The 18787-nt window shown below is 38.7% G+C and overlaps 1 protein-coding gene across 6 annotated transcripts in view; it reads left to right on the forward strand.

The window, feature by feature from the left end:
• dennd4c (DENN/MADD domain containing 4C) overlaps positions 1-18787 on the forward strand; it is a 121575-nt gene that overhangs the window by 45810 nt on the left and 56978 nt on the right. For all 6 annotated transcript variants that reach the window (XM_052019222.1, XM_052019226.1, XM_052019220.1 and 3 more), the window contains 4 exons: positions 3770-4022; positions 12122-12191; positions 13181-13350; positions 14692-14933. In XM_052019222.1, the coding sequence (XP_051875182.1) occupies positions 3770-4022; positions 12122-12191; positions 13181-13350; positions 14692-14933 (735 nt within the window). The remainder of the gene's footprint in view (positions 1-3769; positions 4023-12121; positions 12192-13180; positions 13351-14691; positions 14934-18787) is intronic.

The following is an 18787-nucleotide window of genomic DNA, read 5'->3' on the forward strand; positions in this document are numbered from 1 at the left end:
TAGAAGTTCTTCACAGCCATGTCGATCCTAACATCATCCTATTATTTAATGTCATATTTGTCAAAAAAAAAGGTCCTGCAAAAGGCTTTATGATCAATTATTCTGCAACTGATAGTTTGAGTTTAGTTGAGAGTGCTGGGACAACCTGATTACAAAAAAAAACAGTATAGAAGCTGGAACTCTGCAATGAAACAAAATGCTTTAAATACTCAGGTCAGGCAGCATCCGTGGAGAGGAAAACAACTAATATTTTAGATTGATGACCTTTCATCAGAACAGAAGAAGGTTGTAACTAAAGCACACCTTAAATTGCACAGAAAGTGGAGGGGAGGAAAGAATAGAGATAATTCATTAGCCCACTTTTAATTGCTATCTGGAAACATTTCTGTCCATTTGAACAGCAGACTAAAGTCAAAATAGAGTTTATTGTCACATGCACAAGTACATGTATGCATAGATGCATGAAAAGCTTGCTTGCAGCAGCATCACAGGCACATTAGCATCATGTAAGTAGCATTCACAAGAAAAACAAATTAAGCATAAATTGTACACGATTTTTACAAGAAGAACACAATTGGAACACAAACAAAAGCAAAACCCATTTTAGTGTAAAGTGATTGAAGTGGTCATAGTGTTGCTAAACTGTAGTGCGTTTTGTGAGTTGGTTCAAGAACAGAATGGTTGAAGGGAAGTAACTGACCTTGAACCTGGTGGTGTGGGACTTCAGGCTTCTGTACCTCTTGCCCAATAGTAGCTGTGAAAAGATGGCATAGCCTGGATGTTGGGTATCTTTGATGGACACTGCCTCCTGTAGATACTACCAATGGAGGGGAAGGGCGTGCCCTTGTTGTATTGGGCAGAGTCCACTACTCTGCAGCTTCTTACATTCCTGCGCATTCAAGTTACCATACCAGACCACGATGCAACCAGTCAGGATACGTTCAACAGTACATCTGCAGAATTTTGTTCGTGTTCGCTGACAAGCTGAACCTCCTTAACCTCTTCAGAAAGTAAAGATGTTGGTGTGCTTTCCTTATGATTGCATCTATGTGCTGGGCCCAGGACAGGTCATCTGATATGTTAACACCCAGGAATTTAAAGCTGCTGACTCTCTCTACCGCCAATTTCCCCAATGTAGACAGGCGCATGTTCGCCTTCCTCCTCCTTCCTGAAGTCAACAATCAGCTGTTTCCTTTTACTGGCATTGAGTGAGAGGTTGTTGTTGCAGCATCGCTCAACCAGCTGTCCTATCTCATTTCTGTACACTGACTTGTGCCACCTGTGATTCATTCAACAACAGTGGTGTCAGCAAATTTGAAGATGGCACTGGAGCTGTGCTTAGCCACAAAATCGTGTATAGAGAGTAGAGCAGGGAGCTAAGCATGCAGCCTTGAGGTGTACCTGTTCTGAGCATCAGTGAGGAGGAGATGTTGTTACTAATCCTCCCTGATTGAAGTTTGCTGATGAGGAAGTTGAGTATCCTGTTGCAGAGAGGTATAGAGGCCCAGGTCTCGAAGCTTGTTGATGAGTTTGGATGGAATGATTGCGTTGAATGCTGAGCTGTAGTTGATGAACAGCAGCTTGACGAATGAGTTTCTGTTGTCTGGATGGTCCAGAGTAGAGTGAAGAGCCAGAGAAATTGCATCTGCTGTTGACCTGTTGTGGTGGTAGGCAAATTGGAGCAGATCCAGGTCATCTCTGAGGCAGGAGTTGATTCGTGCCATAACCAACTTCTCGAAGCACTTCATTACCATCCGGTAGTACTTACATCAATTGTAGTCATTAGTTTCTTCACTGGTAATATAGTAGTTGCTAACTACTGAAGTGTTGTCAATCTGGAGTTACCTGCTCTAGTTTGGGTTTGATCCCAGAATCATGTTTGGTGAATGTGTCATCGCTGAGCCAAGGATCAATGGAACATTCATGTCTCTGAACTGGATATATGAGTCAGCAGCACTACCATCTGTAGGGAGGTTTCAGAGCTAAGTCTGCTCTTTGCTTTTCCTGAAATAGTTCATGGGTGGTCTCGTAGTTGTTGCTCAGTAATGATGAAGTACAGTCTGAATTAAAATCTCTCACTTACTAACATGGAATATTAAGGCCATTTTTAGTATTATGTTGCTGTCCAGTCAAATGCTCCCCAAGCCATCATCTTGGTCATTTATTGAGGTTCAGCTGGATTGTCTGCAACCTTGAGTCTCACTTTTGGCTCTTGATCTGACCACCTGACTATTACAAAGAAGTCCACTCCCTTTTGTGTAACATTAATTGTAGCCTCTATTGGATCAACGCATGTGCTAAAATATTCATTTTTTTACTTAGAAATGTGCTCCAGTGTTCTCCTGAACAGATGCCTGCCCAGAATTTTCTGTGAATTTGTGTTTATATGAAATTTCTTCATCTTTCCATTCCTGTATTTGCTGAGATATATTGGTGTCTGGCACACCATCACCTTTTTAAAACGTAAAGTAACTTAATCCCTAGCTTCCTTGGCATCACTCCTCCCTATTTTTTGTTCTGCAGCTCTGAACTCGCTGATTGTAATTGCTCTGTCACAGGTGTCTATGACTTCAACTATCTATGCCCTACCTCTGAATTCCCTCTATAATATTTCATGATGTGGCTCTGTTAAATTTTGTTCAAGATGCATTAAGTGCCTTGAGCGGTACTACTACCATTGTTTAAAAGGTGCCACATAGATGTAAGTTATTGAGCAGATTGGTTTTGAACATGGTCAGTATGATTAATATTACTGAATAAACTGGGCTGCTTTCCTGCTTTTCCAGCCATGCATGGTTGTTTAATTATTTATTTGTGTGAGTGTTGGTGATGATAATACTTTAAATCCATCCATATGTGCTGTTGCCATGACTTGCAATAATGATCAAAGGCAGGAGTCAGAAGTGTTTCGGAAGATTAAATACTTGAGCTGTTAATAGTCTGGTTAACTTCAATCTACCTGATACTATAATATTTTCATATCTTTTGTTCATGCTTTTGACCTTTTGTTGGTTTTTAATGTGGCTTGATATTTTGAGCATTTTTCAGGTGGGGGAGAAAAGGGGGCTGTAGATGATGGATAGGCAAAAGGGGAACAGTGGGCGGAGGGCAGGGGATAGGGGACTGAGTGGGTAGGGTATGTGGGTGATTAGACTTGTTGCGAGAGGGGGGAAATCGAGGGGTGGGGAGGGCATTTGGGAAGAAGGGGATGTGCAAGAGGACAGGGGTGGATCAGGAGGAGAAAGCAAGGTACAGAGGGAGTGCGGATTACCTGAAATTGGAGAATTTGACATGTTGTTAGATCATAGACTACCCAGGTGGAATATGAGGTGTTGTATCTCTCGTTGGAATGTTGCCAATCTAGTGTTGGTGCATCCTTAAAGGTTTTTGAAATTAACAATGTCAGTTACACTAAAAATGGTTTTAAAGTATCTTCTGCTTGAATGGGAAGATTGAGTGAACATTGGTTCCTGGTTTCCCATTAACCCTTTGTTGCAATATGGGTTTGGATCTTAAGTTAATCTTGCACACTTCTATAAATGGGTATTGTTTGCACATTGTGTACTGGTTGAGATCTTTTAGAAAAACAAGCAATGATCTGCAGACTTTCATTCAGGTGTGAATGAGGTTAATTTGAAGCACTTCAAATGTGCCTGCTGGTTTTACTGGAAGTAAATGATTACAATGTTGGCTTTTAACAGGGTACCAAATACTGTATATTTTTTGACCAAGATTACCAGCTGTAATAATGGTGTTTTTTTTTCCTCAGGGTTTTATATGAGGGGAAGGAACGTCTAATTCCAGGCTGTGAAATCTTACAAGCAACTCCTTTTGGCCGTTGTGCCAATGTTAACAACAGTTCGGCCAATTCTCAGAGAATCTTCATTACCTATCGGAGGGCTCCTTTGAACAGGCATCAGAATTCTTTAGCTGTGACTGATATTTGTGTTATTGTTACCAGTAAAGGAGAAACTCCACCCCACACTTTCTGCAAAGTTGATAAGAACTTGAACTGTGGCATGGTGAGGATAATGTGATTTTTTTTTTTGGCTTTTCTATTAAGTTATCTCAAATGGTTATGAAAATTTCATAGTATTTTATGGTCATGTGCTTTACAGATCAATTCTGTTGTATGGTCCGTTTGGAACGTAGAACTATAACCAGATCATGACTGTACCATAGCTTTTGTTGGAGGTAGAAGTGCACTTGGCACTTTGAGACTTCATACTGCATTAGAAGTAGTGGACGTTAACTGAGATACCATTACTTTGTCTCGTGTAGCAATGGCTTTTTAAATGAAATTTTAACTTAAACCAAAGGGTGTAAGAAATAAAAGCAGTAGCAGTCTATCAGGCCCTTTTGAGTTTGGACCACCATTTCGTAAGATCATGGCTGATCTGATCTTGATCTGCACTCCATTCTCTACCTACTTTCCCTACAGTCCAAAAATATGCAAAAAATATCTTGGCATTGAATATATTCAATTATTCAGCCTGCAATGGTGGGAATTCCAAAAATTAGTAACCCTTTGAGAGGGGAATTTCTTCCTCTATCACCATCTTAAATGGGCAACCCTTTAGTTAAAACGATGCCCCCTCCCCCAGTTTGTCTATTCTCTTTCTCCCCCTCTGCCTTTCCAATCATTTTAGCATCTACCCATATAACATTTTTATAACATAATTTCTCATCCATAAAAACTCGTGCAAGGCTCAACATTTCGTCATTAGCAAACGCTTTGTCTCAGGAATCAACCTTATGAACATTCCTTGAACTGTGTCCAATACAAGTATATTTCTCCATTATGCTGTTTGTAGTATTCAAATGGAGTTTTAACTAAAACCCAATGCACTTGTAACTCAACATCTGCTTTTATCCTCTACCACCTATGCAGTAAAGGCTGATATTCCATTTGTCGTCTTAAGTACTTGTACACTGAATGCTCATTTCATGTTTCTTGTACAACTAATCCCTCTGAGGAGTGGCATTCTATGGTCTCTCCATTGAAACACGTTCTGTTGTTCTGCAAAATAAAAATGGAATATACTGCACCTGCCAAACTATTGCCCACTTAATTAACCTAGCTATATCCCTTTACATGCTCTTCATGGCTTGCTTTCCAACTAATGTTGTATTGTCATCAAAGTTAGCCACTGTACACTTCTTCACTTAAATCATTTATAACAACGGTAAATAGTTTAGGCCTTGACACGGATCCTTGTTCTACACCACTCGTTGCAACTTGTCACTGAAAATAGCCCTTTCGTCCCAAATCTCTCTTCTGTTAACCTTTGCTAATTTTACACCTTATGCCATGAGGTCTTGATTTGTAATTTTTTGATGTGGCACCTTTATTGAATGCTTTTTGGAAATCCAAATGTGCCACACCTACTACTTTTAAGACAAGAGTTACGGACTGTGATTTAAAAGTATAAACAAAATTTGCTAAATTTGGTGTATAAATCTGGTTAAGGGCCACAATCTGTGTACAAGAATAGTCTAGCCATGGACTTGTGTGTGATATTTGGTAATAATGTTGCCAGTACTTTTTGTAAGATTGCGTTGTAATAAATGGAAATATTTGCAATCCTTAATTCTGACCATTACCATTTGATAGCTTAGTTAGCATTTGGCAGAGAACGCTCAAAGTAGTTGCTGTTTTGGCTTGGCAGATTGTAGTATAAAAGGAAGAACAGATTGGGCAGAACAAACAAACAGCAGAGAACCAAACATTGATGGTAGTTGTTTATAGGCCTCTGAACTGTAGTGATGAATGTCATGGTACAAGGAAATTAGAGGTGTATGTGACAGGAATAATAGACTAATCATGAGGAACTTGAATTTATGTTTAGACTAGGCAAATCAAATAGGTGAAGCATAGAGGATGCATTCCTGAAATGTATGTGAGATGGATTTTAGATCAATATGATCAGAGAGTGGGTTATTTTAGATCTAGCACTGTGCAGTGTGGAAGAGTTAGTTTATAATTTTGTAAAGGAGCCATTAGGAAAAATGATCACAATGTGATAATTTTACATTAAGTTAAGATATAACTTGGTCTGATCTGAAATTGGAGTTTTCAATCTGAAAACGAGGAAAACCAAAGTTCGAGCAACAGATTGGCTGTGAGAGGTTGGAAAACTACATTAAAGGGTATAAGAGTGTTCAAGCAATGGTTATTATTTGAAGAAAAAACATGATTTGCAAAATAACAGGCGTTCCTTCAAGATATAGAAATACAACAGGAGAAGACAAAATAACAAATTGCAGGAGAAATTAAAGGCAGTATTCAGTATCTCAGGAAATGGTGATAAAATTGCTCAACAGGAGTAAGCCTGAGGATTGGAAACATTTTTGAATTTGACATCGGGTGACTGAGAAATTAAAAGAAAATAGAATTTGAAAATAGACTAGTGAGAAATGTATAAACAGACTGCTTCCATAGTTACGTAAAATAGGAAAAGACAAGTGTTCATACCTAACAAACAGGAGAATTTACAAAAGGCAAATGGAATATTACCCTTTACTGCAAAAGGGACGAGGGATAGCAGGAGAGAAATCTAGTAACAAGTGCATTGGGTTTTAATGAAACTACAGTTTGAGGACTACAAGTAGCACGGGAATGAAGGGAATTGGGATAGTGCGGGAAAGTGATATTGAAGTACATCAGACATGATGGTGCAGACGTGAGCGGCTGATTGGTCTGTTCCTCATTCCTATTTCTTGCATTATTTATTATTTAACATACCATGGGTTCATTCCCTCGAGGATGCTGACTAATTGGAACAACAGGTGTCATTTGGGTTCCTGAAGCTTGTTAATATTTTTGGGATCTGCACTTTGCTGGAAAGGTGAAAATTTAATGCCCATCCCATATTTTCCTTGAAGGTAGTGGTGAAGAATCACCTTGAACTGCTGCAGTCCTTCTGGTTAAGGTACTCTCAACAGTTGTGTTTGGCAGGGAGTTCCAGAATTTAGACCCAGTGATGAAAAGGTATTGATGATGTATTTCCAAGTCACAATGGTGTGTGACTTGGAGGGAAACGTGAAAGTGGGTGTGTTTCCTTGTGCCTGCTGCCCTTGTCTTTGGTACGTGTCGGGAGGTGCAGTGGGGTTGAGTATCTGCCATGCATTTTGTAAATGGTACACGCTACAGCCATAGTGTGCCCGTGGTGGAGGGAATGAATGTTTAAAGAGGTTAATACTGTCCAATCAATTGCCAATTACTTTCATTATTGTGATGCACGGGGGGAAAAAAAATGCCCAGTTTTAAAATTTGAAACCTGTAGTGCTATACCTGTTTCTTTGCCCATGTAACAATGCTTCGTGTAAGCCAGGACATTGATGATAAGCAGATCATGTGAACGTGGGGGCTGACCTGTCTAAACTAGCTCTTGTTTGTTTTTAGTGTATCCATACTTTATTATTTTCCCTCCCAGAAAGGTACAAGTTCTGACCTTCACTGCTTATTTCATCAATTTCTATCATTTGGTACTTAAGCCAATTAATTGGTCCTCTCCATTTTTCAGCTGAGATGTGCCAAATCTAGATCTTCCCAACCAGACATCAAATATGGAACCCTCCCGTTCTGTTCCAAACCTCCATTTACCATTTGAGGTGTCTGGAAATATTCTTGAATTCTCTCTCTCAAAATTTTGTTCAGCAGTGTTGTGGTAAATTGAACTTCCTGTGTATGGCAAATTAAATTATCTATGTATTGATTGTGAAGTTAGTATCAAATACAGTATGTCATTAGCATACAATACGACTAGTGAAAGTCACTTACCATATATTCTGTAGGTTTAAAACTGGTGTTTTCATGTACAAAATAGTTTTGGACCTCGTTCAGTTAGAGATCTATTTCTAGCAAATTGTTACAACAATATTGTTCAAGGAAGATAACTTTAAATTGTTTTAAAAACCTTGCTTTTTATCCTCTTTTATCTCAATCTGTGCTTGCAACCTTTTTGGGATCAGATGAAAATATGAAGCATAACTGCTCTGATTCTTCAGGTTGTCAGAGAGATTTTACTAATTGTCACAGCTGTCTCTGTTGGAGTTGATCTTTACTCTTCATTAAATTGCCCCCTTCTTGATATCGTTTTAATTAGAAACATAGAAAACCTACAGCGCAATTCAGGCCCTTCAACCCACAAAGCTGTGCCCAACATGTCCCTACCCTAGAAATTACTAGGTTTACCCATAGCCCTCTATTTTACTCAGCTCCGTGTACCTATCCAAACAGTCTCTTAAAAGACCCTATCGTATCCGCCTCCACCACTGTTGCCAGTAGCCCATTCCACCCACTCACCACTCTCTGCAGAGGAGTAAAAAAACTTACCCCTGACATCTCCTCTATACCTACTCCCCAGCACCTTAAACCTATATCCTCTTGTGGCCACCATTTCAGCCCTGGGGAAAAGCCTCTATCTACCCGATCAATACCTCTATCAGGTCCCCCCTCATCCTCCGTCGCTCCAAGGAGAAAAGGCTGAGTTCCCTCAACCTGCTTTCATAAGGCATGCTCCACATTCCAGACAGCATCCTTGTAAATCTCCTCTGCACCCTTTCTATGGCTTCCACATCCTTCCTGTAGTGAGGTGACCAGAACTGAGCACAGTACTCCAAGTGGGGTCTGACCAGGGACCTATATAGCTGCAACAATACCTCACGGCTCCTAAATTCAATTTCCTGATTGATGAAGGACAATACACCATATGCCTTCTTAACCACATAGTCGACCTGCGCAGCTGCTTTGAGCGTCCTATGGACTCGGACCCCAAGATCCCTCTGATCCTCCAGACTACCAAGAGTCCTACCGTTAAGACTATATTCTGCCATCATATTTGACCTACCAAAATGAAGCACTTCACACTTATCTGGCTTGAACTGCATCTGCCACTTCTCAGCCCAACTTTGCATCCTATCTGTGTCCCTCTGTAACCTCTGACAGCCCTCCAAACTATCCACAATACCCCCAACCTTCGTGTCATCCGCAAATTTACTAACCCACCCCACCTCTTCCTCATCCAGGTAGTTTTTAAAAATCACAAAGAGCAAGGGTCTCTTATTTCATGGTGGACTGAAACTTGCTAAGGTACAAAATATCTTTGACTTCAACTTCTGATTGACATGTTTAAGTGCATGTTTGGGAACCCCAGAGGTTGCTGTATGATTTTCTTTTAAGTGGTCCTTGGTGTTACAACTAAAGCAAATTCCTGGCTATTAGCTATTAAGTTGATGCTTTGTCCGCTCCTGCAACCCCCCCCCCCCCCCCCCCCCCCCCCCGGACAGATGTAGAAGATTCCAAAGCATCACTTGAAGAGCAGGGTAATTACTCTGGTATTCTGCCAAATCACTACTGCTTGACCAACAAAAGCAAATTATTGTGTGACTTCAATGCCCTTTGTGTGTTTGTTGTTATGCAAATCATTTGTCAATTAAGGGAATTGAAGTTGAGGAATTGGCAGCAAAGTTTTGAGACCAAGTTACATCAGGCCTAATCTTACTCAGTGGCATTGCTGGCAGGAGTGGCTTGATGGCCTAGTCCTGTACTTTTTTTAATCTTGCATTTCCTGTATAAGAACAATGAAAGTACTTCAACAATTGCATAATTGAGAAACTTAAAGACAAAGTAAGGTTGCAAACATATATTTAAATTGTTTTCTAAATTGATGTGAAGTTGCTGGGAGTAGTATTCATTGGATGCAGGCGCAACCTGTCTTCAGTTTAGTCCATTTTGGCAATTTGCACATTAAAGGAAAACTTTCAGAAGGATTTTGGTGTGGCAGTATTTCAAAAGGGGGTGGGGGGGTGTGGTGGAATCTAACAGTTGGGTATAGACTTGTAGAGTCATAGTCATAGAGTTGTACAGCACGGAAACAGGCCCTTGGGCACAACTTGTCCATGCTGACCAAGTTGCCTGATTGAGTCCCATTTGCCTGTGTTTGGCCCATATCTTTCTAAAGCTTTTCTTATCCTTGTTTGGGTTTAAATGCTGTAATTGTAAGCATATCCACCACTTCCTCTGGCGGTTGAATCCATACACCCATCACCCTCTGTGTGGAAAAAGTTGCCCCTCGAGTTCCCTTTAAATCTTTCCCCCTCTCACCTTAAACCCATATCCTCTAGTTTTAGACTCCCTTACCCTGGGGGGGGGGGGGGAACCGTGACCATTCACCTTATCTGTCCCCCATGACCTTGTATATTTCTATAAGGTCACTCCTCAGCCTCCTGTGTTCTGGGGGGAGAAAAAGAACAGCCTACCCAGTTGCTCCTTATAGCTTGAGCCTTCCAGTCCTGGTTACATCCTTGTGAATCTTTTCTGCAACCTTTTCACCTTAGTGATATCGTTGTTATAGCCAGATGATCAGAACTGCACACACTGTTCCCAAGTTTGGTCTTGCCAATGTCTTGTAGAGCCATAACATTCCCCATCTGATGAAGGCAAGTGGGTAAAGTGCTGCCTTCACCACCCTGTCCACCCATGTTGCCACCTTCAGGTAGCTATGTACATGAATCTCTAGATCTCTCTGTTCTACAAATTCCAGGGCTCTGTCATTTACTGTGCAAGTCCTGCTCTAGTTTAACTTTCCAAAATACAACACTTTGCACTTGTCCAAGTTAAATTCCATTTGCCATTCCTTGGCCCTCTATACTAATTGATTTAGATCCTGTTGTAATCTTAGATGACTTCCTTCACTCTCTACGATACCACCAATTTTGGTGGCATCTTCAAACTTACTAACCATGCCAACTACATTCTCATCCAAATTGATAATATAGATGACAAACAATAGTGGATCTGGCACCGATCCCTGCAGCACACCACTAGTCATAGGCTCCCAATCTGAAAAATAACCCTCCACTACTGTACTCTGACTCCTACCACCAAGCCAATTTTGTATCCGATTGGCTGGTTCACCCTGGATCCCATGCAATCTAATATCCTGGACCAGCAGGTTCTTGTCAAAGGCCTTGCTAAAGTCTTTGTAGACTATGCCTACCACCCTACCCTCATCAATCCTTTTGGTCGCCTCTTCAAAAAAAAAATTCAATCAAATTTGTGAGAGACAATTTCCCACACACAAAGTCATGTTGACTATCCCTAATCAGTCCTTGTCTTTCCAAATGCAGGTAGATCCTGTCTCTCAGAATCCCCTCCCTTAACTTTCCCACTACTGAAGTTAGGCTCACTGGCCAGTAGTTCCCTGGCTTGTCTTTGCAGCCTTTTAATAAATAAAGGCACAACATGAACCATCCTCCGGTCTTCTGGTGTCTCATCTGAGGTTGATGATACAGATATCTCTGCTAGGGCCCCAGCAACTTCTTGTGTAGCTTCTCACAATGTTCTAGGATACACTTGGTTAGTTCCAGGGAATTATTCACCTTTATGCGCTTTAAGATAGCAAACACCTCCACTTTTGTAATGTGGATATGTTTCAAGACATCATTTATCGGACTTGTCTGAAATGAAAGGTAAGCATGCCACTTTTGTAGGGCTGGGCACATTAAACCATGAGCAGTAACTAAAACCAATCCACTGGATTGACTAACTTGCAAGTAGCTTGATTAGAAAGCAAAAAATAAGGAAACTACTTTTAACTTTATGTCAGGAAAAATGTTCAAATATCCAAGATGGTAGAAAGACAAGGAATTGAACAAGATAAGAAAAAAGGGGGGAAAATTGTAGATACTGAAATAATTAGTCAGCCCTTCAGAGTCATACCTGCTTGTTTCTTTCTGTCAGAATGAATTAGTCATAATGGGGTTTTGTTTATGTTAAAGAATTTTGCTAAATCCTTAGTTAAAACCTTAAAATTGACTGGCGTGCTCAACCTGATTGTATTTTTTTGGGCTGGCTGATGACTTGTATTTGTCACTAGATTGAGCAAAGCATACTGCTCCCAAATCAAATAATGCAATTGCCAGTTCTCTACCATGGGATTATTATATTTGCTTCACCAGTTTCCAGTATCTGGAGCTAAATTCTAGAGAAGTGAGTATTTTCCATTATGTTCCAACACACATAATTTTTTTTGACATGTCAAAAGTAATTCTTAATGTAGTCCTTTTTTTAAACAGTAAAGTGAGGCTATTTCTAACTTTGTGTTTCTATTGACAGTGGGGTTCCAGTGTCTACCTTTGTTACAAGAAGTCTGTTCCTGTTTCCAATTCGATTGCTTATAAAGCTGGTATGTTGTCTAATTCATAACCTCTGCGATTTTTCAGGAAATGCATAATTCGTGCTTTTCATTTCCCTTAATTGTAGCTTTAAATAGAAACTTGGGCTATCACGTTATTAACTCAGGAGAGAGCCTGAAGTTCAAGCTAATTGTGGAAGTCACAGGACAGATGTCCCAGTCAATAACTTCTATGAAATCTTTTGGTGCCCACTTCTTTTCCATCAGCTAAGCACAATTTTATTGTGCATGATTTACCTGCTCCAGTAGCTTTGCCAGAAATGAAATTAGCCCGGGTGCTGGATTTTTCAGTACGGTCTTTGCACTGGCTACAAGGATATTGTGTACATTGAAATGCAAAACCCTGTGAAAAAGCAGAAATTCAACCATAATGTGTGCAGATTTTTTCATGTGCTACTGCAAAATGATTTGAAAGACTTCATGGGTACTTCTGATTAAAAATGGTCAAAGTGCTGCCAATAACCAATTTATGACTATGTATAACAGGTAATAGTTCCTCTGTTGTTTTTTAGACTCGCATATCATGATAAACAGTATAGTTTTCTGCTGTTAATACTTTTAATCATATTCTGGGGATTACAAAATCAGACATTTTGAGATGAGATTCCAATAGTATCTTGGTTGTTTAACACCTTTTCTCATGTTTTTCTGCAAACTAAAACCTACAGTGTTTTAAACCATTGACATTTGGTGTCTGGAATTAATCTGGTGTTTTATCTCTTTCAGAATGGTTTGGCACAGAATATTATTCTAATCAAACCATTTAGTGTTGGAAAATCTGCTACCAAAATATATTGGCTTTTTATTAATAAATATTTTGGAGCAGCTATTGTATCTTTTGTATTTTTGATTTAGAGACAAGCAAATATGTAAAAAAAGATTTGTCTTACAGCAGCCTTTTTAGCAGGATAAATTTGGGGAAAGATTTTAAAAATGTGCTACATTTTACTTTGTTTACTCCAACAATGCTTTTTTTTCAGGATTAATATGCAGATATCCTGAAGATGATTATGAGTCGTTCCCACTGTCAGAGTCGGTGCCTCTCTTTTGCCTTCCAATGGGAGCTACTATTGAATGTTGGCCTCCCCAGACAAAATATCCATTACCAGTTTTCTCCACCTTCGTGTTAACTGCTTCATCAGCAGAGAAGGTGAGTTCAGAAAGATTTTTAAAAAATCTTGCTTAATGTGTCTGGACCGAGTTCAATCAGATTTGTAAACAAATAACTGGAGGGTTTATAGTCCTATGAGGTTCTATTTTCTGGATGAACTGTTGACTCAGGGTGCATTTTCCCTTAGTTAAATGCAAGAGATGGCTTGTCATTGCATTCACAAGTTTTCCCTCTTTGATGTAGTGATTATTTATTCCTCAGTTAAAAGTCTTCATTTGTTATTTTATTTCATTATTGTTTGAGCCCTTAATCTTATTGAATGGCCGGAACAGACTAGATGGCCTACTCATAACATTTTTTAATAATGTTTTGCCTTTACTACATTACAGCTGTGACAGCATTTCAAAATTTAGATTATTGATAGACTGAGAGAAATTTAGTATATAAACATCAGTCTAAGTTGACAGCAAAACATATGAAACTGCTGGGAGTAACTCTCATTGGGTGTATCATATCTGAGGTTGAGGTTCAGGGATGTTAAATATAGATTATTATTTTGCGTCTTAACCCAAGTTCCAGGTGCAGTAAAACTTTGAAAATCCACTATATGACCATTCAGCATCTGCCTCTCCAGAATGTTTCCTGCACTCCCTCGTAACTCGCTGAGGCCTCAGTTCTTGTGCTCCCTTCAAACTTGCATGGTTCATTAGGAAATATATTCCATGAATCATCTAAAAAATGTGTTGGTATGTTAATATGAATAATATCCAATATTTCAGAAAATTTGTTAATCTGGCACCACTAAAGTCCTAAACTTGCTGGATTTCTGGAGTTTTACTGTTTTGTGTTATATTAATTTGTTTTATTTTGAGGCCAGCCATGCCTGCAGATGTTAACTCCCTACCTTATATTAGGTACCAAAGAACTGAGTATGTATTCTGAAGTTTATAACATTGGAAAATCTGGATTTGGAGTTGAGACAAAGCAGTGACAAAGTTCATAATTTAGGGCCACTATTGGTACAATAATTTTTTGTCATAGAGTATCATGTCTGTTATAACAGTCGAGAAAGTCTTTTTAAGGGAAAGTGGTACAATGAACTGTAACCTCTAAGCAAGAGGGAAAGCCCACTTTATCATCTCAGGAAGGTCAGTTGCTTCAAGCATGCTTTAGGCCAATGTTAACGCTATGAAATTGAATGTTTTTACCAACTGCCAATCAGTTTGAAAAGTAACTGACTCAGTAGACTCTCACACAGATTGTTTAGTCCATTTTGTGCAAAATCCATGACGTTACTGAATTCCTAATTGGAGTGGTCTTTTTCACCTCTTGTTTTCTCTACTAATTTTTATATTTTTGCACTGTGATTTAACAAAACAGGTTTATGGTGCTGCTATCCAGTTTTATGAATCGTATCCAATAGAACAACTTAACGAGAAACAGCTTGTGCAACTGGGTCTCATCACTGCTGTGGGGAAGAAACTAATCGCATCCAAGTCTGTGCACACCAATAAATGCATCTGCCTTCTCTCCCGCTGGCCCTTTTTTGAGGCATTCCGCAAATTTTTGATGTTTCTGTACAAACTTTCTGTCTCTGGACCTCATCCTTTGCCGATTGAGAAGTATGTATTCTTTTGAATGTGGATCTGCTTTTCCAAGTCATAGACTTGAAAATGCACTAAATTTTAAAGTAACCTTATCATAAAGTTAAGAGCTTTTCATTATGGGTGTTAATGTACAAATTAAACAAATTCAATCAAACTGATCACAGATGAGGAATGTTGGTACTCACAGAAAGAAGAATCAACCTTAATCAGACGTAATTACTGATGCACTCTTCCCATCAGTGGCTGTGAATAGGTTTGGATGATTATATTTCTCTATCCATATTCTTTCTTCAATCTATTTAAGTTCTTAATTTTATAGCTGAGCAGTTATTTGCTTGATTCGATTTTCCTTGCCAATGTTTCCCAAAACAAGCTTATTTCTTCAAATTATTTATCATATTTGAATCAAATACTATTGATATTTTAATGTACCGATTTGAAAACCATTTTGTAATGCCCTGGCACTGAAGTTTCCATGTTTCTTGAACTATTTTACTGAAATGAAATTATAGCCCGAAATTTTTTTTTCTGTTTTACTACGTTTGATAGATTTTTTTAGACTTCATGCACAGTGGAATCTAAGGAAGTAAAGGAACTTATTCACTAACGTTGAGTGTCCAGAGTGACTGTTGCTAGAGTTGTTAAAATAATTAAATCCATATATTCTTCCTGGAAATCTATTGTTTTCCTAAGTAATGAGCAATCAGCTCAAATTGAAATATGGGTTCCCACAACAATATTAAGGGATTCTTCAGCCAAGGTCCAACAGTTTTTCCCAAAATTGTTTGAAAGATTGCTATTGGTTTCAAGCTTTTGCAAGGGTAGTAATGATGGAGAAAAGGATAAAGGATGGATGAAGGAGTTGTAGCAATAATGCTATGCAGGGGCATTAATAAAAACCACATCTAAAAATCTAGTTCATTGTAACTTTATATTTGCCTGGAAGAGAGAAATGGTGGAAAAACTATTCTGCTGACCCCATCCTTAAATCGTGAGCTAGCAAAATACTGAGCTAGCAAAATACTGCTTGATGTAGTTCAGTGTTAACAGAAGATGACCTATCCTCCCTTTTTTACTTGCGCAAGGATAGAGCGAGAGCAAAGAGTTGGGAGTCCAACATATTTGGGTTTGGCCATTTTGTTTGGAGCTGTTAATGACTTTGATTTTCAGATTCAGTATTTCAGAGCTGAAATAAATATACAACACATTTGGGTTATCGCAGAATTACCCTTTATCTCAAATGGCAGAAAGGTATCATGATTCATTTTACCCAGCAGTTTTGTATTTACAGCTGCACAAAGTTTCTGTTAATAATAGGGGTTCTCAAAATGATGAAACCAGTGAACCTGTATGATATGTAGAATTATTGGAGTGACTGCTAAAGGCTACTTTAACAGGTATTTTCCAGTTTTCAAGCCCATAACCTCCAAGGGCAAATAGGATAAAGAAAGAAGCAATAACTTAAATAAAAAACTGGCTGTCTTGGAGATCTCTGGCCTACATATTTTCCTCTTCATTTTGAATTGGAAATTGTATGAAATTCCCACTGAGCTGTTCTGTCTCTTATATTGAAGAATGGGCTGAAAGTAATTGTGCATCATGTTTCGTAAAAGTGAAATAAATGCAGCAAAACCTTATGGGATTTTGTTGATATTTCCAGTGATAGACAAAGGAAAAGGAGGGAGAGTAGCTGTAAGTATGAGATTGGTTCTGTAATGAGAAATGATCTGGGTTCAGAAGTCAAGATAGAGGATAACTTTGGATGCAGATGAGAAGAAAACACAGGGAAGAATTCAGTGGTGAGAAAGTGAGCCTTATCAATCAAACAGTAGCTACATTCTAGGAAAGTTAAAATCAAGAAATAAGAGGCTTTTAAAATCTCAGGCAACTTTTAATCTTCATAAACACTGGACAAATCAAACTGGCAAAGGTAGCTGAGGATGTTAGTGCATTTGGGATGGTTTTGTAGAATTAAGCAGGGAACAGGCTATTTTTGATTTTCTATGTGTTAAGATAGGATTAATCAATCCCATAATAAAAGGATCCTCTAGGAAAGAGTGATTGTAACATGATCCAATTTTAAATTCAGTTTGAATGTGAGAAATTTAGATCTGAAATTGGAGTTTTAAACCTATAAAAGAGAATAGCTGAAGTAAATGTTGGCCTCTTAGAGGATTGAAATTAATGGGAGATAGGAAATGGTGGCAACTTTGAACAAATATTTTCATTATGTCTTCACGGCAGAAGACAATAAAAACATCCCAATATTAATTGAAAATCAAGGGCAAAAGAGAAGTGGGAACTTGAAAGAATTACCATCAGTAAATAAGTATTAAGCAAACTCGTGCAACATCGGTCAATGCTGACCTGAAGGCCTGCATCCTAGGATCTTAAGAGAAGTCGTTGCAGAAATGGTGATTGCATTGGTTAGAATCTTGCAAAATGTCATAGATTCTGGAAAGATCCCAGCAGATGAGAAAACAGCAAAAATGCTACACTCGAGGGAGATACACAAAAGGGAATTGTAGACCATTTGCTCTAACATCTGTCATTGTGAAAATGCTGTAATCTATTTTAACTAAGCAGTAGTAAGTTATGTAGAACAATTTAATGCACTGATGTTGTGTCAATATGGTTTTATGAAATGAAAATTGTGTTGGAATTATTTGAGAATCTAAGACCATGATTGATAAAGAAACAGTGGACGTAGTGTATTTTGATTTGCAGAAGTCATTTCATAAAGTGCTATGTGAAAGGTTGTTGGTCAAGTTAAGAATTTGTGGGGATGCAAGAGACTGCAGATGCTGGAATCTGGAGCAATATACAAGTTGCTGGAGGAGCTTGGTGTGTCAGGAAGCATCTAAGGAGGAGAATTGTCAGTCGACGTTTCTGGTCGAGACCCTTCATCTGGACCAGATGCTGCTTTCAGAAAACTTGTGCAGAATGTCTCCATGATCTTAATGGCAACACAAAAGACTGCACCAAAAAACAGTCTGCTTGTGGAACTCGGGGTTGAGCAATATCTGTGGGGGTGGGGTGGAGGGAATTGTTGACAATTGAATTCTAACAGGGTTTTGACCCGAAGTGTCAACAATTCCTCTTTTTTTTCTACCCCACCCCATCACAGATACTGCTTGACCCACTGAGTTCCTCAGCAGATTGCTTGTTACTCTGTGATTTTGATGTATAAGAAATGAATATGCTTTCAAGTCATGGTTGTGTGCATTTGTTCAGAAACTTGGAAACTGTTCATTAGAATCCTGTTATGTTGTTTCTCAAGAGTTCTTTTGAAACAGCACAGATTTTAAAAAATGTGAATCTTAAATGTGGTTGAGGCAGACTATTGATTGAAGGTCAATTGCCTATGTTCACAAATTATGTGTATGGCATGAACTTCTGGTGAGCCCACGGAGTTCTTCTCTTCAGCCAGATGCGAAAACTATTCTGCATTTTTGTGCTTAATAGCAGTACTACCAAATATTATTGATTAGGGTCTATTGATTAATGTTCAGTAGTTTGTCATTGTTTTAGGAACTTGTTCAGGATATTGTAACATCATTTATTATTAGATGGAATAAATCACAAGTGGCTTTTTACAGATCAGTCAACTTGTATGTTCCTATAGAACCCATAAAAGAGATGTGCCAGGGATGCTGTACCTGGGATAGATTAATTGTCATTGAGGTTAGAATAGGCTCCAAGTTGTACAAATATGTATTGAGGGACCTACTGTGCCTTACCAGTATTTTTTGTTCATTGAAAATGGTAATTTTATCTTTTTTAATTCTCTTGAACTGTTTTTATTTTGTTGTAATTTTGTTCAGTTCTGTTCTGCCCACCTGTTCCCTACCCTACCCTAACTAAAGACC

This window comes from Pristis pectinata, chromosome 7 (assembly GCF_009764475.1).
Source record: "Pristis pectinata isolate sPriPec2 chromosome 7, sPriPec2.1.pri, whole genome shotgun sequence".
Lineage (NCBI taxonomy): Eukaryota > Metazoa > Chordata > Chondrichthyes > Rhinopristiformes > Pristidae > Pristis > Pristis pectinata.